Source organism: Ahaetulla prasina, chromosome 2, assembly GCF_028640845.1.
Source record: "Ahaetulla prasina isolate Xishuangbanna chromosome 2, ASM2864084v1, whole genome shotgun sequence".
NCBI lineage: Eukaryota > Metazoa > Chordata > Lepidosauria > Squamata > Colubridae > Ahaetulla > Ahaetulla prasina.
The window spans coordinates 292,204,637-292,226,838 of NC_080540.1; the positions used below are offsets into that span (position 1 = coordinate 292,204,637).

General features: G+C 44.8%; 1 protein-coding gene across 1 annotated transcript in view; it reads left to right on the forward strand.

Moving 5' to 3' along the window:
- Positions 1-22,202, forward strand: part of LOXHD1 (lipoxygenase homology PLAT domains 1) — a 285,489-nt gene that overhangs the window by 11,472 nt on the left and 251,815 nt on the right. The window contains exons 2-4 of the mRNA XM_058168108.1: positions 1,549-1,663; positions 10,080-10,160; positions 15,833-16,017. Of these exons, the coding sequence (XP_058024091.1) occupies positions 1,549-1,663; positions 10,080-10,160; positions 15,833-16,017 (381 nt within the window). The remainder of the gene's footprint in view (positions 1-1,548; positions 1,664-10,079; positions 10,161-15,832; positions 16,018-22,202) is intronic.

Sequence of the window (22,202 nt, forward strand, 5' to 3'; positions counted from 1 at the left end):
TTATCCCCTTCCCTTCCCTTCCTTCCTTCCTTCTCTTCCTTCCTTCCTTCCTTCCCCATTCATTTATCCCTTCCTTCCTTCTTCATTCATTTATCCCTTCCTTCCCTTCCTTCCTTCCTTCCTTCCTTCCCTTCCTTCCTTCCCCATTCATTTATCCCTTCCTTCCCTTCATTCATTTATCCCTTCCTTCCTTCCTTCTTCCTTCCTTCCCTTCCCTTCCCTTCCCTTCCCTTCCTCATTCATTTATCCCCTTCCCTTCCCTTCTTCATTCATTTATCCCTTTCCCTTCCTTTCTCTTCTTCATTCATTTATCTTCTTCCCTCCCCTCCCCTCTCCTCCCCTACCCCCCCCTGCCCTGCCATACCATTTCACACCTTTCCCTTCAACTAAACAGTCCCAGCTTCTCCAATTCTCTTTAGAAATCTTGTGTTTTAGTCTACACAATTCTTTGTAGCCTTTCTGTGCTTATCTTCCAAACTTCCAAAGGATAGGGTGCGCAACTTAGGTGTCCTGGATGAACAGCTGTCGTTTGAAGATCATTTGACGGCCGTCTCCAGGAGGGCCTTCCACCAGGTTCGCCTGGTTCGGCAGTTGCGCCCCTTCCTTGATCGGGATGCCTTGTGCACAGTCACTCATGCGCTCGTTACCTCTCGCTTGGATTATTGTAATGCTCTCTACATGGGGCTCCCCTTGAGGTGCACTCGGAGGCTTCAGTTAGTCCAGAATGCAGCTGCGCGGGTGATAGAGGGAGCTTCGCGTAGCTCCCACGTAACACCGCTCCTGCGCAGACTGCACTGGCTACCTGTGGCCTTTCGGGTGCACTTTAAGGTTTTGGTTACGACCTTTAAAGCGCTCCATGGCTTAGGGCCTGGGTACTTACGGGACCGCCTGCTGTTACCGCATGCCTCCCACCGACCCGTACGCTCTCACAGAGAGGGACTTCTCAGGGTGCCGTCCGCCAAGCAATGTCGGCTGGCGGCCCCCAGGGGAAGGGCCTTCTCTGTGGGGGCTCCCACACTCTGAAACGAGCTTCCCCCGGGTTTACGCCAAATACCTGACCTTCGGACCTTTCGCCGCGAACTGAAGACATATCTTTTCATTCGCGCGGGGCTGGCTTAAATTTTATTGATTTTAAATTTTCTACTACTAATTTTTAAATGGGGTTTTAGTTTTTTTATATATTTTAAAGTTTTAGGCCAATTGTAATAAGTTTTTTAATTTGCATTTTAAATTGTATATTGTATTGTCTGTTTTTACTTTTGCCTGTACACCGCCCTGAGTCCTTCAGGAGAAGGGCGGTATAAAAATCAAATAAATCAAATCAAATAAATAAATAAAACTCTCTGAATCATTGAAGACACGGAGTCGGCAGAACTCAGGTGAGTCAATCAGGTGTGTGCTGAAGTAGAAACAAAAAGAGCTTTACTCAGAACAGAATTCTAGTTCTTCCACCCTGATTTTAGGATCAGCTATCGATCTATATGGCTCCTCAGTTCTAACTTTTTTTGTTTTGTTTTGATTACCTTTCTATCCTTTTCCCTTTACTAGTCTATGAAGTGGTGACAGTCACTGGAGACATCAGGGGAGCAGGGACCGATGCCAACGTCTTCGTTACACTCTTCGGTGAATTTGGCATCACACCAAAAGTCCATCTGACCAGCAAGTGAGTACTGCCAAAACACACAAATTCTGCAGAGCATTATAAAAAAAGGTGTTGAGATGCTAGAAAGGGTACAGAGAAGAGTGCTGCCCCACACTGTCTGGAAATGCCTTACACAGATTTTTCCTGACTTTATCTCTGAAAAATTTAGCTATACTGGTTTTCCAGTCACATTTAACAAAAGCTTCCACCTGAATATACCTCCCCAAAAAAAGGTACTTTTACCATAGAATAGAATAGAATAGAATAGAATAGAAGAGAAGAGAAGAGAAGAGAAGAGAAGAGAAGAGAATTCTTTATTGGCCAAGTGTGATTGGACACACAAGGAATTTGTCTTGGTGCATAGGCTCTCAGTGTGCATAAAAGAAAAGATACCTTCATCAAGAATCATAAGGTACAACACTTAATAATAGTCATAGGGTACAAATAAGCAATCAGGAAACAATCAATATCAATATAAATCGTAAGGATACCAGCAACAAAGTTACAGCCATACAGTCATAAGTGGAAAGAGATTGGTGATGGGAACGATGAGAAGATTAATAGTAGTGCAGATTTAGTAAATAGTTTGACAGTGTTGAAGGAATTATTTCTTTAGCAGAGTGATAGCGTCCGGGGAAAAACTGTTCTTGTGTCTAGTTGTTCTGGTGTGCAGTGCTCTGTAGCGTCATGTTGAAACAGCTTGTATTCCTCAGTGATGTGGCAAGGTTTAAGGTGATGGATGCTTGCCTGCTGCAATTATTTTAAACAGTATACATCTTGTCTTAAGCTATTTAAATATTTTCCTAGAGGAGTTTTCTCTCTCTCCCTCTCTGCATTACTCCAGTTCTGGCCAGCTGAATTGCACTGCATTTAAACTGAAGATGTTCTGATTTTAAGCTTAAATTTGGCTGATTCCCTTAAAAGCATGTCCATAACTATATGCCTATTACTTCACGTATCCTGGTATATTTATCTTCTCCCGAGTGTTATACCTTAAGCCCGTGATGGTGAACCTATGGCACATGTGCCGGAGTTGGCACGCAGTGCCCTCTCTGTGGGCACGCGAGGCATCACCCCAGTTCAGTTCCACCGCGTATGCGTGCGTGGCTCTTGCCAGCCAGCTGATCTTTGGGTCTCTGCCGAGCAGCATGCATGGGGGGTGGGGAGTGTGCAAGGGGCCTGTGTGCACATGCAGGGAGGTAGGATGCATTCATGGGGGCCACACACACATTGCACTTTGAGGGTTTGGGTGTGCACACATGCATTCACATGCGCAGACATGCACTTTGGGTGCTTGGTCCAGAAAAGGTTTGTCGTGTCCCATCCCCACTCCAATGAACGAGTCAAGGAAGTCCGTAACAAACTTGGCAACAAAGCCTCTGCAGCTTGCCAAGTTCCTTCGAGGTTTATCAGGGCAGGCAGGAGTCCAAGTTGTGACTTCAGCGATAGTGTCTGATATCAGCAAACTAGCTAAGACTTTGCTTGACTCAAGGTTGGAATGCCAAAAGCAGGTCCTTTATATAGGCTGTGGGGTGTGGCTCCATGACTCAGCATTTATCTAGGCCTGCCCCACCCTTCCTTCTGCTGGCGTCGCCTCTCAGATCTCCGGAAGCGAGGGTCCACCCACGCTGAATTGTCTCCAGCTGGATCTGCTGTCAGCGTCTGGGAAAGGAAGGGGTCAGAGGGATAGGCCCGGGTAATTCCACCACCTGGCTGGCTTCCTGCTCTGAAGGCTGAGCCAAAGGAACACACGCTGTATGAGTGAGGTTTATTGGGCTTCTCCTTTCACTCCTTGAATCATCTCCGGGCATGGGGCCAGGGCCGGGGGATGGAGTCATGACAGGCCGTTCATCTTCATTATCAGACTCGGAGTCTGATAAAAGGCCCGGTTGGGGACAGGAGGGGCCTGGCTGACGAGAGGAGGGAGGACGAGTCACAACAAGGTTAGCCATCAGTGCCTTAAGCAGAAATACCCATTTGTAAATGTAAATGAAGGATACTGTAAAATCTCCATTTCCACCCTACTCTGGGGGAAGGTTACTGCAAAATCCCCATTTCCTCCCGATCAGCTGGGACTCAGGAGGCAGAGAATAGATGGGGGCGAGGCCAGTCAGAATTTTTAATACCGGTTCTGCAAACTACTCGAAATTTCCGCTACTGGTTCTCCAGAACTTGCTGGTCAGAACTTGCTGAAACCCACCTCTGGGGTGGCCGTAATGGGGTGGTGGTGTCATGTGACTGAGTGGGCATGGCCAACTCTACATCACTTGTGTGGGTCGTACCTGTATGGGACAGACCTGGTTAGGGAGAAAATGCAGGGATCTCCGGTGGGGTGGCGGGAGGAAAGAAAATCCAACCTGTCTCTCTCTCTCTCTGTGTGTGTGTGTGTGTGTGTGTGTGTGTAAGAGAGAGAGAGAGAGAGAGAGAGACAGAGAGAGAGAGAGAGAGAGAGAGACTGCATCAAACTACACTGGGAAATCTGGCTGCATGAGGAAGAGAAGCTGGGTAAGCTGTTTTCTGGGCAATTTTTGGGCTGTTTTCCAGGCCGATTTTGGTGGGAAAAGCAGCCTGAAAATGGCCTGAAAAACAGCCTGTTTTGTGGGCATTTTTCAGGCCGTTTTCCAGGCCATTATAAGGCTTTTTTTCAGGCCAATTTTGGGTGGGAAAACGGCCTGAAAAATGGGCGGGGCCAGGGCCAGACGGTGGTTTGATGTACTGGTTCTCCGACCCACGCAGAATCAGAACTCCCGGTTCGGGCGAACCAATCAGTGGTGGGTTTTAGCAGGTTCTGACCAGTTCTGGAGAATCGGTAGCAGAAATTTGGGGTAGTTCGGAGAACCGGTAGTAAAAATTCTGACTGGCCGCACCCCCATCTATTCTCTGCCTCCCGAGTCCCAGCTGAGTGGTAGGAAATGGGGATTTTGCAGTAACCTTCCCCTGGAGTGGGGTGGGAATGGAGATTTTACAGTATCCCTCCCCTGCCACGCCCACCAAGCCATGCCATGCCCACCAAGCCACACCCACAGAACTGGTAGTAAACATTTTTGAAACCTACCTCTGGAACCAATCTGAACAGGCAGCATCCCACCTCTGCTCTGGGGGCCGGGGTAGCCGTGGCCAGATTGGCCACGGCCAGCTCAACATCACTCGTGTCAGAGGTGCCTGTGGTGGCCCAAGCACTCTGCCAATGAAAACGGGCTTCCGAGCTCTGTTTTCATCTACGATGGCCTCTTGTAACCCTCTGCCGGGGAAAACAGAGGTCAGGAGGGCCTCGCTTGACCCTCACGAGGGTCCGTTTTCACTGGCAGAGGCACCGCGGGCCAGCCCTTCTGTTGTGCCTCGTCCTCCCTCCTCTCCTCAGCCGGGCCCCTCCCGTCTCCTCCCGGGCCTGCTATCAGACTCCGAGTCTGATAATGAAGATGAACGGCCTGTCATGCCTCCAGCCCCTGGCCCTGGCCCCATGCCCGGACAGGATGTCAGGAATGAACAAACAAACCTCACTCATACGGCGTGTGTTCCTTTGGCTCAGCCATCAGAGGAAGTCAGCCACGGATTACTCGGGCCTACTCCTTCTGACTCCTCCCTTTCTCAAACAGCAGAAGACTATTCAAAATGGGAGGATCCTCGCTTCCGGAGATCTGAGAGGCGACGCCAGCAGAAGGAAGGGAGGGGCAGGCCTGGATAAATGCTGAGTCATGGAGCCACACCCCACAGCCTATATAAAAGACCTGCTTTTGGCATTCCAACTTTGAGTCAAGCAAAGTCTCATCTAGTTTGCTGAAGTCACAACTTGGACTCCTGCCTGCCCTGAGAAACCTCGGAGGAATTTGGCAAAGCTGCAGAGGCTTCGTTGCCACGCCTGATACGGACTTCCTAGACCCGGTCGTCGGAGGGGGAGTGGGACACGACACCTTCCCTGTTTCCAGGGCAGCCACACGGGCCAGATCTAAGCAACTCATGGGCTGGATCCGGCCCTCGGGCCTTGAGTTTCACACCCCTGTGCTAGACTTTGAAAATTGTTTAATTAAACCACTGGGTTACCCCCCCACACACTTTAAATATACTTTTTTTTTTAATTGTTTATTCATACAATTTTTTCTTCTTTAAATTAATTCTTAATGAGCAGTGTCTTGTTTGGATCCATTGGTTGGGACAGACTATTTGTCGTGTCCCACTCCTCCACTGACGGCCGGGTCAGGGAAATCCGAATCAGGCGTGCCTCTGCAGCTCTGCCAAAGTCCTCAGGGCAGGCAGGAGACCAGAAAGTGACTTCAGCAAGATATGTTTAGACTTTGCCTGACTCAGAGAATGCCAGAAAGCAGATCCTTTATATAGGCCATGGGGTGTGGCTCCATGACTCAGCACTTATCCAGGCCTGCCCCTCCCTTCCTTCTGTTGCCTCCGTCTATCAAGTCTTCTGACGCGAGGGTCACTCCAGTCTGCAGCTGTTGGCAATTGACCTCCCTCAGGCTCACATGCTGTGGAGGAGGGGGAGGGGTCTAGTTGCTCTGTTTGCCTGGGCATGGAGCCAGAGCTGGGGGCTGGAGGTACTTCCTCCTCCTCAGCCTGTCTGGGCATGGAGCCAGGGCTGGGGCCGGGAGGCATACTAGGACATTCCTCCGTGTTCGGAAGCAGATAAGAAGGCCCCGGCTGTGGTGAGAGCGGGCAAGACACAACAATATTAAATAACCTGACAGTGAAAGTGATATTCATAATAACCATAATTAAAATAATTAATTAATAACTGCTTATTTGTAATAAAATTCCTACATCGTTTACGAAATATTACCTTTCTAGTAATGTGAACATTTGTAAGGTGGAGAATGCCATGGTAGTTATCACAAGCGCATATGGTGAACTCTGGCTGACAAATGACTTGTGTGAAGCAGTAAATGTTTACATTATCACAAGTACTGGCAATCTGTTTCCCTCCAGATGTGCTAGGCACATCTGTTTCCCATTGAGCCTCACTGTTTATGAGGCCAGCTGGAGGGATGAGAGTAAAATGCAAAATATCCAGAAAGCACCAAAGGGCTTTCTTAATGGGGACGTAACTATGGGTACTCCTCGACTTACAACAATTCATTTAGTGACCATTTGTAGTTACAACAGCACTGAAAATAGCGACTAATGACCCATGGTCAAATGATCCAAATTTGGACGCTTGGCCACTGGTTCCTATTTATGACGGTTGCAGCGTCCCGGGGGGTCATGTGATCCGCTTTTGCGACCTTCTGGAAAGCCAAGTCAATGGGGAAGCCGGATTCACTTAACAACCGTGTTACTAACTTAACAATTGCAGTGATTCACTGAACAACAGCGGTGAGAAAATTCATAAAATGGGGCAAAACTTCCTTAACAAATGTTTCACTTAGCAACAGAAATTTTGGGCTCAATTGTGGTCGTAAGTCGAGGACTACCTGTATAAAGCAAAATATATATATATAAATAAATGATGAAATATTTTTCACAGCAAGCTTGCTTGTGTTCCTTTGGATGCAGCTACACCTTGGAAAATTCTAGACATTATACTGTAACTGCGTATCTTCTTTCTTTCTATATAGATAGTCCTTGACTTATGACTACAATTTATCTCAACACTGCTGTTGTGAAGCGAGAGGATTGTTAAGTAAAATTTGCCCCATTTTACGACCTTTTGTCGTGTCCCACTCCTCCGCTGACGGCCGGGTCAGGGAAATCCGAATCAGGCTTGCCTCTGCAGCTCTGCCCAAAGTCCTAGCAAAGTCCTCAGAGCAGGCAGGAGACCAGAAAGTGATTTCAGCAAGATAAGTTCGACTTTTGCCTGACTCAGAGACTGCCAGAAAGTAGATCCTTTATATAGGCCATGGGGTGTGGCTCCATGACTCAGCACTCATTAAGGCCTGCCCCTCCCTTCCCTCTGTTGCCTCCGCCTATCCAATCTTCTGATGCGAGGGTCACTCCAATCAGCAGCTGTTGGAAATAAACTTTCCTCAGGCTCACATGCTGTGGAGGAGGGGGAGGGGTCTAGCTGCTCCGTTTGCCTGGGCATGGAGTCAGGGCTGGGGCCGGGAGATGCTCCTTCTTCTGCAGTTTGTGTGGGCATGGAGCCAGGACTTGGGCCGGGAGGCATACATTCCTCAGTGTTCGGGAGCAGGTAAGAAGGCCCCGGCTGCTCTGAGGGCGGGCAAGACACAACACCTTTCTTGCCACAGATATTAAGTGAATCACTGCAGTTGTTCAGTTAGTAACACCGTTGTTAAGCGAATCCGGCTTCCCCATGGACTTGGCTTGTCAAAAGGTCGCAAAACGGGATCACGTGACCCCCCCCCCCCAGGACATTGCAACCGTCAGAAATATGAAACCGTTTCCCCAGCATTCACTTTTTGATGACGTGACCATGGGGATGCTTCAACGGTTGTAAGTGTGAGAAATGGTCATATAAGTCACTTCCTTCAGTGCCGTTGTAACTTCACTCACTAAACAAATGGTTGTATGCCGAGGACTTTCTGGATCTCTGCAACAGGTACGGCTCTTAAATTTTTCTCTCAAAAAAACCTTCATTTCTGAGCAAATCTGCTGAAAAGTGAAAATATTGTAAAATAGTTCAGAAATGCTAAAGGGGGGATTCATGCTTTCTTGGCATATTTGAAGGATAAAACTTGGGGAAACCTATTGTATCTCAGCTGCAAAAAAACATATGACCACTAGATGGCAGCAAAGAAAGGCAGAAATTTTGTTGGCTGCTCTCTAATGGTCATCGGGATTCTTGCAATCCTGATATTTATTTATTTATTTATTTATTTTATTTTGTCACAACAATATATGTAGGAATCATACAAAAAGATTATATAGTAAATAAACACATATATGGGTAAATATAAGGAGGTATAAGCATATATATAGGAAGAAGAAAAGAAAAACAATAGGACAGGAACGGTATGCACCTTTGTGCGCTTATGCACGCCCCTTATGGTTCTCTTAGGAATGGGGTGAGGTCAATAGTAGAAAGTTTTGGGATAAAACTTTTAGGATTATGGGAAGAGACCACAGAGTTAGGTAAAGTGTTCCAAGCACTGATGATTCCGTTGCAGAAGTCATATTTTCTGCAATCTAGATTAAAGCGGTTAACATTAAGTTTAAATCTATTAGTTGCTCTAGTATTATTGCAATTAAAGCTGAAGTAGTCTTTAACAGGAAGGACATTACAATAGATGATTCTGTGAGTTTACTGGTAGAGTTTTTAGTCACACTAGATGCTGTTTTAGGATCTCTTTCCAGAGCACGATACCATAGTCTTTTGAGACTGAAGGATGCCAATGATGACTGGTAGAGGAATCTTTTAATTTTTATTAAGCTTATCAAAATATAAAATAAAAAAAATGAAGGTGAAAATAGTGGGAAAATGGAGAAGGGAAAAAGAGAGAGAAAGAAATGGAACAACTTTGCCTCCAGAAGTTGTAAATGCTCCAACACTGGAAGCTTTTAAGAAGATGTTGCATAACCATTTGTCTGAAGTGGTGTAGGGTTTCCTGCCTAAGCAGAGGGTTGGACTAGAAGACCTCCAAGGTCCCTTTCAACTCTGCTATTCTATTCTATTCTATTCTATTCTATTCTATTCTATTCTATTCTATTCTATTCTATTCTATTCTATTCTGTTCGTAGGGCAAAGGCGAAAAAAGAATGAAAAGCATTGACTTCTGACTATTTTTAGCCCAGTAGAATAAAATAATGACATTACAGCCTCAGTTTTTTATTTTTACATACTGGATATGTACGAGCCATTTCCATAACAACAAATGTATCTAATCAGCAAAAAAAAATTAAATAAATCATTTTTTTTCCATCTCAAGCACAAAATCTAGAAGTAGTTTCCAAGAAGAAACAAAGTTGGATGTGTTCTTTTCTTTGATCAGAGCGGTTAATTTAGCCGTCTCTGTTAAATTGCTAAATAAAAATTCCATCAGTATTCCCAGCCATTCATTCCTGGTGGGAATTAAAGTTAACTTTCCATTTTAGTGCATGAAGCATGCTGGCTGCTTTCAACACCTATAACAGAAAGGTTCCAGATTTGGTCCATTAAAGCATAAAAAAAAAAATGTCTCTGGTTTCATTCTTACATTCGCTTTAAGAATCTTCTGTATTCTGAGTTGGCTGAGCAATTCTGGGAGTTGAAGTTCTGGCTGAATGGCTGGCTGAGGAATCTGAGCAACTTTAAGACTTCAACTCCCAGAATTCCTCAGCCAGCCACGACTGAAGAATTCTGAATTGGCTGAGGAATTCTGGGAGTTGAAGTCTGGCTGAATGGCTGGCTGGGGAATTCTGGGAGTTGAAGTCCACAAGTCTTAAAAGTGGCCAAATTTGGAGACCCCCGATCTAGAGGCTTCCACAGTTACTGTCCCATATGTAGAGTGTACTGATTTCATTATATTTCATTGTGATGACCCTTCTATTTCAGGAGCAGTTCTGCCTTTGAAAGAAGCAAAACAGATGTATTTCGAGTGAAAACCAATAACGTTGGAGCCATCCGGAAAATAAGGTATTATCAGAAGATTAAGGCCAACCTAAAGGGTGGCTACTTGACTAATTATGCTCTACATGGGGCTGCCTTTGAAGAGCATCCAGGAGCTCCAGTTGGTGCAAAATGCAGCGGCCCACATGGTTTTGTGTAGACCTCGGTGTGCACATACATCACCTCTCCTGCGGGAACTGCATTGGTTGCCGATTTGCTTCTGGGTGCAATTCAAAGTGCTGGCTATCAGCTTTAAAGCCCTTCATGGCTTGGGACCGGGTTATCTGAGGGACCATCTCTTGCTGGTTACATCTACCTGACCTATCAGAACAGGGAGGCAAGGAATGTTGTGGGTCCCGTCCCCTAGGGAGATACACCTGGTGGGACCCAGAAGAAGGGCCTTCTCTATGGTGGCTCCCTCTCTCTGGAACATCATTCCCCCAGAGATTAGAATGGCCCCCACCTGTTGTGTCTGTGCCTCCCGAGCCGGCCCTGCTGCCAGAAAGTGACTTGGAAAGTGAGGGGGAAGGGCCGTCAGGACTTACCTCAGGAGCACCGGCTCCCCTGGCTCAGCTCCAGGAGCCAGAAGCAGGCCAGGTGGAAGAAATAAGGAGGCCTCCATCCCCTGACTCTTCCCCCCCCAGGCCACACCTGCAGACCCAGCTGACAGCAATCAGGCTTGGTTGAATCCTAGGTTTCGTAGGCAGGAGAGGAGGGAACTACAGAAGCAAGGGTGGGGCAGGCCTAGGAAGTGCTGAGTCATGGAGCCACACCTCACAGGATATAAAAGGCAGCAAGAGCTGGTGTGTCTCTTTGTAAAGGCAAATCCACTAATTGACTAGAGCTGAAGTTTGTGACTCACCAGCGTCGTGGAAGATAACGGAGGCTCTTGGCATACTCTGGCTCTTTTGCTGCCAGAGCTGATAGTGCCGGCTAATTAAGCCATCATTCGGACGGAAGCGGAGGAGGACAGAACACCACCAGTGGTGGGCTGCTGCCGGGTGTTACAACACGTTCAGCCGGAACTGAAAATGTGAGCGCAGGTGCCTTCCACGCATGTGTGCGGCATTGAAAAACCGGCAGTTATATAGGACATGGTAATGCCAGGGTGGGTGGGCCTGGCCAGCCACTGGTCCGAGCTACCGGTTCGCCTGAACCGATCCGAACCGGCAGCAGCTCACCATTGGCCACATTGTAGCACTCTTCACGAAGGCGCTGACAACCTGGTCCTGCCAGCGGGCCTGGGGAATCCAGAGTGGGATGGAGCCCATTATATGGCTGGTGTGATGTGTTGTCACCGGGGTGAGGGGCTATTACATTATTTTGTTAATTTATTATTTGATTATTTTCTTTTATTAGTTATATTTTTTATATATATGATATTTTTATACCCCTGAAAGCCACCTTAAGTTATCATGTGTGAATAGGCGGCAATATAAATTTTCTAATAAATAAAAATAATTATTTGACTCCACCCTTTGTGCTTTCTGCCCCCCACTCATATTTTAAAATATAGTATTCTATTTCTTTGTTTTTTTAATTATTTCATTGCTTTGCTATAGTTATGTTTACATTTTATTATTATTCCCCCCCCCCATTTTACTCCCCATTGTAGCAGAGCCCCACAGCGGGATGGGTGTCAACTAACTAACTAACTAACTAACTAACTAACTAACTAACTAACTAATAACTAAATAACTAAATAATAGCTAAATAGCTAAATAACTAAATACAAAAGAAATCAGCACTATTTAGTTTTTAAAAGGTTAATAAAATTTTTAAAACAACACAAATAAACATTTGGACGCATGTGGTCAGTTGCATTAATATAGGTTTATTGAATGCTAACACTTTCCACCGGAACTACTAATGGTCCAAGTAAGTTGGCAGTAGATAAGAGTCAACAGAATTCAAAGTGGGTTGGTCTTGGATCTCTTTTTTTTTATAAAAAAGTTTTATTTTTACATTCATATCCAACAACTCATCCAATGTACAGTCATATACAATTAGTCCGGCTTGCCCAGTCAGCACCCCCTCCTTTTAACTCTCTTCCCTCTTCTACCTTCTTCTACTTTCCAGAGCTTTCTCCCCTTCTCTTATCTACATCCTCTCCTCCCTCCACCCTACACCTTCCTTCTCCCTCTTCTACCCCTCTTCCTTCCTCTTCTCCCTCTTCTACCCCTCTTCTCCTCTTTCCTACGTCCTCCTCTCTCCTCCTTTCTCCCTCCCCACCATTCTGAAATGGTAGCTGGGCAGACCCGACCCTACATTAATTATATTTATACACCTTCAATAATCCCAGTACATTAACCATCACTCCATCCTCTACCCTCAACCCCCCAGTTCCCCTCCCCCTTACCCCCCACCCCCGACTTCCCAGAACAAAATGCAGGGTATCAAAACTAACAATCATAATCCAAAATAAGTCTTAAATTATAATCTCTAGTCACTCCACACATAATCACACTCTCAATTCCCCTCTCCTTCAAAAATATATCTAATACAAAATATTTCCTAAATTTGGTCTTAGATCTCTTATGGTCACAAAGGGACTCAAGACTGATAACATATTTGACCCCTCCCTCAGGCTCAGTCTGTCATTTCCTAGATTTTATGTTCTTCTGAAAGATTTGTAATATTCCTTTGATCTATAGCAGGGGCGTCAAACTCATGTCGTCATGTGACATACTGGGACTTCCCCCCCCTTCGCTAAACCGGGCATGGGCGTGGCCAGCGCATGACGCATCCAGTTCACGGGCCGTGAGTTTGATAGCCCTGATCTATAGGGTCTCCTGCTTGAGCAGGGGGTTGGACTAGAAGATCTCCAAAGTCCCTTTCCAGCTCTATTCTGATTGAGTATATGGCATGAAATACAGGGATAGCAGCAGAAACATGTATGGGAAGAACACATAATAATATGATACTGTACCCTTCTCTGTGGGGGCTCCTACCCTGTGGAACGAGCTTCCCCTCGGGCTTCGACAACTACCTGACCTTAGGACCTTTCGCCGCGAACTTAAAACCTATTTATTTCATATGGCTGGACTGGCCTGATTTTAAATTTTAAATTTTAATGGGTTTTAAATTTCTGTAATTTTTTATGGGGTGTAATGTTATTTTAAATTTTCTGGCAAATTTGAATCAGTTTTTTAAGGGTTGTTTTAATTATGGTGTATGTTTCTGTTTGTATTTTACTTGCCTGTTCACCGCCCTGAGTCCTTTGGGAGAAGGGCGGTATACAAATTAAAACATTATTATTATTATTATTATTATTATTATTATTATTATTATTATTATTATTATTATTATTATTATTATTATACGCATAAGATGGAGATGTGTGGTCGATTTTGTAAGGAATAAGAAATTCAAGAAGTCATACGTATATTAAATTACATATTACATTTTAAAATATGTGGGTTCATAAAAAGGAAATAAGTATTCTATATATTAATATCTAGGCCATATCCATTAAGTGTGATACTTTGGAGCCTAGACAAAAGTAACTTTATATTATTTTGTAGATTCTTAGTCCTCTCATGGTTTTCATGTAATGAAAACTAAGTCAGAAGTTTAGGAGCTGAAACTTTTAACTCTCAACTGCAAATTTTTAGTACCCATTCCAGATTTCTCCCAAAATCCCCCCTCCCTCTTTGATAATACATAGATGTTCAAAGTGCTTGTCACTTCAAAAACATAAAAATATGAAACCAGCCGAATTGCCTTTGTAGAGAGAAGTTTGCATAAGTCTTTGTTGAGTTGAATTCAAGAGGTAAATCGTTACTTCAGAGTCTTGACTCCGTATTTCTGAAGTCTGTGCAGCTGTTGCCAAAAGTGCTATGATAAAAGGGAAATGTGCCACAACTTCCCACAATCAGGTATCCTCCAGTTGTATTACAATTCCCAGCATTCTCAGCCAGTGAAGAAAGGGGATTATGGGATCTGCGGTTCTCATGCATCTGAGAGCAGCAGGTTGTGTCGTGGCTCGCTGAGCTGGCGGCAGACTCAGAGGATGAGGAGGTTGGGGAGGAACTTGGGCTGATGCTGGAGTCTGGGGAAGGCTCTGATGCAGGGTGAAATCCAGCAGGTTCTGGAGAACCGGTAGCAGAAATCTTGAGCAGTTCAGAGAACCGGCAGCGGAAATTTTGATTAGTTCAGAGAACCGGCAAATACCACCTCTGGCTGGCCCCAGAGTGGGGTGGGAATGGAGATTTTGCTGTATCCTTCCCCTGGAGTGGGGTGGGAATGGAGATTTTGCAGTATCCTTTCGCTGCCATGCCCACCAAGCCATGCCCACTAAGCACATCACGCCCACAGAAGCGGTAGTAAAAAAATTTGCATTTCACCACTGCTCTGATGAATGCTCTGCGTCGGATGCAGAGAGAGAGCCAGGGCCGTCTGACATTTCCCAGCCACCAGAGAGACAGCTGCCTTTGGAGGCTGAGATGAGTGAGGAGGAAGAACAGCTGGGGCCTGTTCCAGATGTACGTATGTGCAGAGCAGTTAGGAGAGGTGAACAACAGAGGACAAGGAGTCGACTCTGGAAGCAAAGCACACGTGGACACTGAATGGCCCCTCCCTGGATGGGGAATAAATAGGAGGAAAGGGGAGTGGTTGTCAGAGGAGACAACTGTTCGTATTTCTGAAGATTTTGCTCATTGTGTTTCATGCCTCAGAGACTGCTTGCCAGAACTTAATTTGCAGCCTTTCAGCTGGGAGCTCACAGCCTTGAAATTATGGCAAGGAACTGATAAGGTCTGTACTCCAGATAACTCCTTGAAGGACGATTTAAGTGCCAAAGCCTACTGTAACAACATCGCCCAAAAGGCATTAAGAGTTGTAAACCTAATCTTGTGTAGCTTCTTCTCCGGAAAGATCACACTACTAACCAGAGCATACGAAACATTTGCTAGACCAATTCTCGATTACAGCTCATCTGTCTGGAACCCAAACTGCATATCGGACATAAATACAATTGAGCGCGTCCAGAAATATTTCACAAGAAGAGTCCTCCACTCCTCTGCTTGCAAGAAAATACCTTATGCCACCAGACTTGAAATTCTGGGTTTAGAAAATTTAGAACTACGCCGCCTTCAGTACGACCTGAGCATAGCTCATAAAATCATCTGCTACAATGTCCTTCCTGTCAATGACTACTTCAGCTTCAACCACAACAACAACGAGCACACAAACTTAAGGTAAACCGCTCCAATCTCGATTGCAGAAAATACAACTTCAGTAACAGAGAATGGAATGCACTACCAGACTCTGTGGTCTCATCCCAAAATCCCCAAAACTTTAATTTAAGACTGTCTACTGTTGACTTCATCCCATTCCTAAGAGGTCTGTAAGGGACGTGCATAAGAGCACCAGCTTGCCTACTGTCCCTGTCCTAATATGCCCTTTAGTTGTATTCATTTTATGTATTCAATTCAAGCTTCTACTTATATATATATATTATTTAATATGTATTTAACTAAACAAACAAACAAACAAACAAACAAATTTTGCCTGGACTTTTCAGTGGGTGAATGCCATTAATTCACAAGAGGAAAATCAAGAAGGGTTTTTTCGTGACCAGGAGTCTGTTTCTTGCTTCTTCTACTAAGGCTGGGTCAGAACAGGTTGCAAAATAGAGATTTTAAACAATGGCCAACCTGCACCCTCTCTTCTTTCTCTTTCTCTATTTTTGGTTGCAGAATTGAGCACGACAACACCGGCATGAACGCCAGCTGGTATCTCGACCGTGTGATTGTGACAGACATGAACAGGCCCCACCTCCGTTTTTATTTCCCGTGCAACAATTGGCTGAGTAAAGACGAAGGGGACGGGCTTTATGTGAGAGATCTGATTGGCAGCCTTAACCCCATGGATGTCCCGAAAGGTACATTGTAGCGTGCAGCGGTGAAGGCGTGACTTAAAACATGTATTAAAAATGGTACACAAGGTAGTCCTTGACTTATGACCACGACCGAGCCCAAAATTTCCGTTGCTAAGTGAGACAGTTGCGAAATGAATTTTTACCCCATGTTATGAACGTCCTTCCTGCCGTTGTGAAATGAATCCCTGCAGTTGTTTAAGTGAGTAACAAGGTTATAAAGTGAATCCGGCTTCCCCATTGACTTTGCTTGTCAGAAAATTGCAAGAGGGGATCCCATGACCCAGGGATACCGCAACTGCTATCAATGCCAGCCAGTTGCCAAGTGCCCAAATTTTGATGCTGCAATGGATGTGTGAAAAACAGTCGTAAATCACTTTTTTCAGCGCCGTTGTCATTTCAAACCCTAAAACAGTAGTTCTCAACCTTTATAGTGCTGCGACCCCTTTAATATAATTCCCCACAATGTGGCGACCTCCAACCGTAAAATTATTTTCGTTTTGAATTTATCGCGCCTGAAGCCGTATTGGCTAGCGATCTGAACTGCTTGCGATTGCCTTGAGGACGGAGGCATTAAAGCGGAGACTCCTCCCCTATTAAGTTTATCGCGCCTGAAGCCAGATTAGGCTAGCGATTGGGAGTGATTGCAGCTGGCTTGAGAGGGAGACATCAGAGCAAAGATTTCTCTCTTTTTTAATTCATCGCTTCTGAAGCCGAATTCGGCTCGCAATTTGAAGAGCCTGCAGCTGGCATGTGGAGTCAACCATTGGAGCGCGGTTCTTCGACTCGCAAGTATACTTCCCGTATTTCCGATGGTCTTAGGCGACCCCTGGCAAATTGTCATTCGACCCCCAACGGGATCGCGACCCCCAGGTTGAGAACCGCTGCCCTAAAACAATGGTTGTAAGACAAGGACTACCTGACGTTTTCCCATCTAATCCAATTTTTCTTTTAATTTTTTGCAAACCATAAACCTAATTTTTCACTTTCAAAAGTCACAGAAGCTGAAGTTTACTCATCCCTTTTGCTAAAGCAAACCGCAGTATCGTGTAAACGGTAAACTAGGCAACCCTAAAACTCAGCGTAGAAATAAATGAAAACAAATGAACACATTTGAAATGTTCAGGCCTCCACCTTTGCAACAGAGTTCTCCAGTGGTAATAAATGCATTCTAGGAGGAAAAATTGCAACGATTTAAATCTTCCCCAAAGTAATATCCAAATTGTTGCTTTGTAGGAGATTTTTAGAAAAAGTATACATTATGCAAAGTTTTTTTTTTTAAAAAACACATATATTTTGAGAAAATGCAATGATATGTGTGTGTGTGTGTTGTTTTAAATTATGTTATCATTTATTAAATAAATTTAAATGACTACCTAACCCGCACACATTGACTCTGGGTGGCAAGCAGCAATAGACTCACACTGCAGACTTAGCATAACATAACATAATAACAGAGTTGGAAGGGACCTTGGAGGTCTTCTAGTCCAACCCCCTGCTCAGGCAGGAAACCCTACACCATTTCAGACAAATAGTTATCCAACATCTTCTTAAAAATTTCCAGTGTTGGAGCATTCACAACTTCTGCAGGCAAGTTGTTCCACTTATTGATTGTTCTAACTGTCAGGAAATTTCTCCTTAGTTCTAAGTTGCTTCTCTCCTTGATTAATTTCCACCCATTGCTTCTTGTTCTACCCTCAGGTGCTTTGGAGAACAGCTTGACTCCCTCTTCTTTGTGGCAACCCCTGAGATGTTGGAAGACTTCTATCCTGTCTCCCCTAGTCCTTCTTTTCATTAAACTAGCCATGCCCAGTTCCTGCAACCGTTCTTCATATGTCCTAGCCTCCAGTCCCCTAATCATCTTTGTTGCTCTTCTCTGCACTCTTTCTAGAGTCTCAGCATCTTTTTTACATCGTGGCGACCAAAACTGGATGCAATATTCCAAGTGTGGTCTTACCAAGGCATTATAAAGTGGTTAATGTTTATCTCAAAATGGCAGCAAAATAAACTGAAATGTTCCATTGTGGTCAGAAGGACCCCCTGGGGATAACATAGAGACAAAGGGGGTGTCTGGATTCGCAGGCTGTTCGCTGTTAAAGTAAAGTAGTATTGATTCATTACTTGAAATGGGGATCTTTCCCCCCCCTCATATTTGGAAGGCAGCTCTATACGATGAATTTGGGTCTGTTGTTCTGTTTTAACTGTTCTTGCTTTCCCAAAGAATCCTTATGTTTTTGAAGAGGACCTCCAAGGTTCCTTCCAACTCTACTGTTCTGTTCTGTTCTGTTCTAGTTCCTTCCCTTCCCTTTCGTTCCCTTCTTCATCCATTTATCCCCTTCCCTTCCCTTCCTCATCCATGCCTTCCTTTCCCTTCCCTTCCCTTTCTTCATCTATGTCTTCCCTTCCTTTCCCTTCTTCATCCATGTCTTCCCTTCCTTTCCCTTCTTCATCCATGTTTATTTTATTTTTATTTATTTATTAAATTTCTATACCGCCCTTCTCCCGAAGGACTTCCCTTCCCATGTTCATCCATGTCTTCTCTTCCCTTCTTCATCCATGTCTTCCCTTCCTTTTCCTTCCCTTCTTAATTCATGTCTTCCCTTCTTTTCCCTTCCCTTCTTCATCCATGTCTTCCCTTCCTTTCCCTTCCCTTCTTCATCCATGTCTTCTCTTCCCTTTCCTCCCCTCCCCTCCCCTTCCTTTCTACATGTGGGGATTTTGGAGAAAAGGGTATACGTTTTATATGCATATTATTACTTTACTGATGCCGAATTGGATACCAGTACTCTTTGCACCCTAAAGAATATTAGCATCTTGTTTGTGGGGAACAATGTAGAACTATAACGTGAGTGATTACATTATCATTGTCAAGTTTAACAGAATAACAGAGTTGGAAGGGACCTTGTGGGGGGGGGTCTTCCAGTCCAACCCTCTGCTCAAGTAAGAGACCCTATACCAGGGTCTCCAACCTTGGCAACTTTAAGCCTGGAGGACTTCAACTCCCAGAATTCCCCAGCCAGCAAAGCTGACTGGGGCATTCTGGGAGTTGAAGTCCGCCAGGCTTAAAGTTGCCAAGGTTGGAGACCCCTGCCCTATACCATTCTAGACAAATGGCTGTCCAGTCTCTTCTTAAAAACCTCCAGTGATGGAGCATCCACAACTTCTGGAGGCAAGCTGTTCCACTGGGTAATTACTCCTTAGTTCTAGGTTGCTTCTCTCCTTGGTTAGTTTCCATCCCTTGCTTCTTGTCCTGCCTTCAGATGCTTTGGAGAATAGGGTTAACATATTAACAGAGTTGGAAGGGACCTTGTAGGTCATCTAGTCCAACCCCTGGCACCCAAGCAGGAGACCCTACACCATTTTTGACAGATGGCAATCCAGTCTCTTCTTGAACGCTTCCAGTGATGAAGCTCCCACAACTTCTGAAGGCAACTTCTGTTCCATGGATTGATTGCTCTCACTGTCAGAAAATTTCTCCATATTTCCAGGTTGTATCTCTCCTTGGTCAGTTTCCATCCATTATTCCTTGTCTGGCCTTCGGGTACCTTGGAAAAGCAGCCTGACCCCCCCTTCCTCTCTGTGGCAGCCCCTCAAATATTGGAACACTGCTGTCATGTCTCCCCTGGTCCTTCTCTTCACTAGACTAGCCATGCCCAGTTCCTTTATTGTATGTTTTAGCCTCCAGTCCCCTAATCATCTTGGTTGCTCTTCTCTGCACTCTTTCTAGAGCAGTGGTTCTCAACCTTTATAGTGCTGAGACCCCTTTAATACAATTCCCCACGATGTGGTGACCCCAACTATAAAATTATTTTCGTTTTGAATTTATCGCACCTGAAGCCGTATTGGCTAGCGATCTGAACTGCTTGCGATTGCCTTGAGGACGGAGGCATTAAAGCGGAGACTCCTCCCCTATTAAGTTTATTGCGCCTGAAGCCAGATTAGGCTAGCGATTGGGAGTGATTGCAGCTGGCTTGAGAGGGAGACATCCGAGCAAAGATTTCTCTCTTTTTTAATTCATCGCGCCTGAAGCCGAATTCGGCTAGCGATTTGAAGAGCCTGCAGCTGGCTTGTGGAGTCAACCATTGGAGCACGATTCTTCGACTCGCAAGTATACTTCCCGTATTTCCGATGGTCTTAGGCGACCCCTGGCAAATCGTCATTCGACCCCCAACGGGGTCCCGACCCACAGGTTGAGAACCGCTGTTCTAGAGTCTCTTTATTTTTTATAGTGTGGCGACCAAAACCGGAAGCAGGATTCACACTGCTATCATGTCACCCCCTAGTCCTTCTTTAGTTTTTGAAAACCAATTCTTCCCCATGCAGGTCAATATTAGTTCATCCGTTCAGTTCAGTTGCAGGGCAGCCAACGATAGGACGGTAAAGGTTTCAAATCCCCGAATGTAAAACTCAGAGGAGATTCTATTCAGGCCCGCTGATTCCTTGCGCACGGGTCCTGCCCAAAAACTGAAGCTCTTTTTCCGGACGGCTTAACCTGACATCGCACCACCTTTTTCACAAATTGTGTAGTTTCTTACAAGGAAAATGCTGCAGGTCGTGGGGCTCAGCCAGAAAACCCGTCTGCTCCACTGTCACTTTTGCAGTTTGCCATATGCTAGCAATTATTCTCCCATTTACACCGCCGCAGATTCTTATTTACCTAAGTGCTGCCGAGCGGGGTTGATATGCACTGTCATCATGGGGATTAATTGCAAAGGATGGGATATTGTTCCACCCCCTGGTGTTTCCTTTCCCGTAATAAATTCTTAAGTCGGAGTGTCTTAACTTCCTGCGGCAGCAAATGATTTAAAAAAAACAACAATCCAAACCTCGTTCTCTCAAACCAGGTCAGGTAACAGACAATTTGGCCATTGGGCATAAGAGACATTTGAGCAGTGATTAACTTAATTAAAGGCTGTGTGCTGTGCAAAGAATCTTGTGCTTCAGGGTTCTGCATTTCTAACTTCAAGAGAAACCCTTCGATCCACAATATCCTACCAGTCAATGACTACTTGAGCTTCAACCGCAACAATACACGTGCAAACAATAGATACAAATTTAAAGTGAACCGCTTTAAACTCGATTGCAGAAAATACGACTTCAGCAACCAAGTGGTCAATGCCTGGAGTGCACTACCTGATTCTGTAGTTTGATCCCCAAACCCCCAAAACTTTAACCTTAGTCTGTCGACTGTCAACCTCATCCAGTGGTGAAATTCATTTTTTTTTTTACTACCGGTTCTGTGGGCGTGGCTTGGTAGGCTTGGTGTGGCTTGGTGGGTGTGGCTTGGTGGGCATGGCAGGGGAAGGTGACTGCAAAATCTCCATTCCCTCCCTACTCCAGGGGCCAGTGAGAGGTGGTATTTGCTGGTTCTCCAAAGTACTCAAAATTTCCACTACCGGTTCTCTGAACTGCTCAAAATTTCCACTACCGGTTCTCCAGAACCTGTCAGAACCTGCTGGATTTCACCCCTGACCTCACCCCATTCCTAAGAGGTCTGTAAAGGGCGTGCATAAGTGCACCAATGGGCCTACTGTCCTTGTCCTAATGTCCCCATTTAAATTGCAACCTATGACCATCATTTGTGTTGTAAATGTTGTACCTTTGATGAAGGTATTTTTTTTTCTTTTTCTTTTATGTACACTGAGAGCATATGCACCAAGACAAATTCCTTGTGTGCCCAATCACACTTGGCCAATAAATTCTATTCTATTCTATTCTATTCTATTCTATTCTATTCTATTCTATTCTATTCTATTCTATTCTATTCTATTCTATTTGTATTGTTATCCTGTGTTCATAATCATGTTTATACTTATATCTGTTATCTTATACCTGCATGACAAATAAATAAAATAAAAAATAAAAAAATAAAAAAAAATAAATCTTAAACAGAGAAAAGCAAAGTTTTTCTCTATCCGCTTGTCAATACCATATTCATAAATCTTCCTTCTAGCATGGATAATTCTGGAGCTCCAGAACTACATGCAGGTAATCCTTAACTTACAACCTTTCGTTTAATGACTGAAGTCACCCCCTCCCCCCCAAAATGAGTGACACGATCTTTTTTCCACACTTATGACCGTTGTAGCATCCCTGCGGTCCCTCGACTTACGACCGCAATTAAGCCCAACATTTCTGTTGCTAAGAGAGATGGCATTTTAAAGGAGTTTTGCCCCATTTTGCGACCTTTC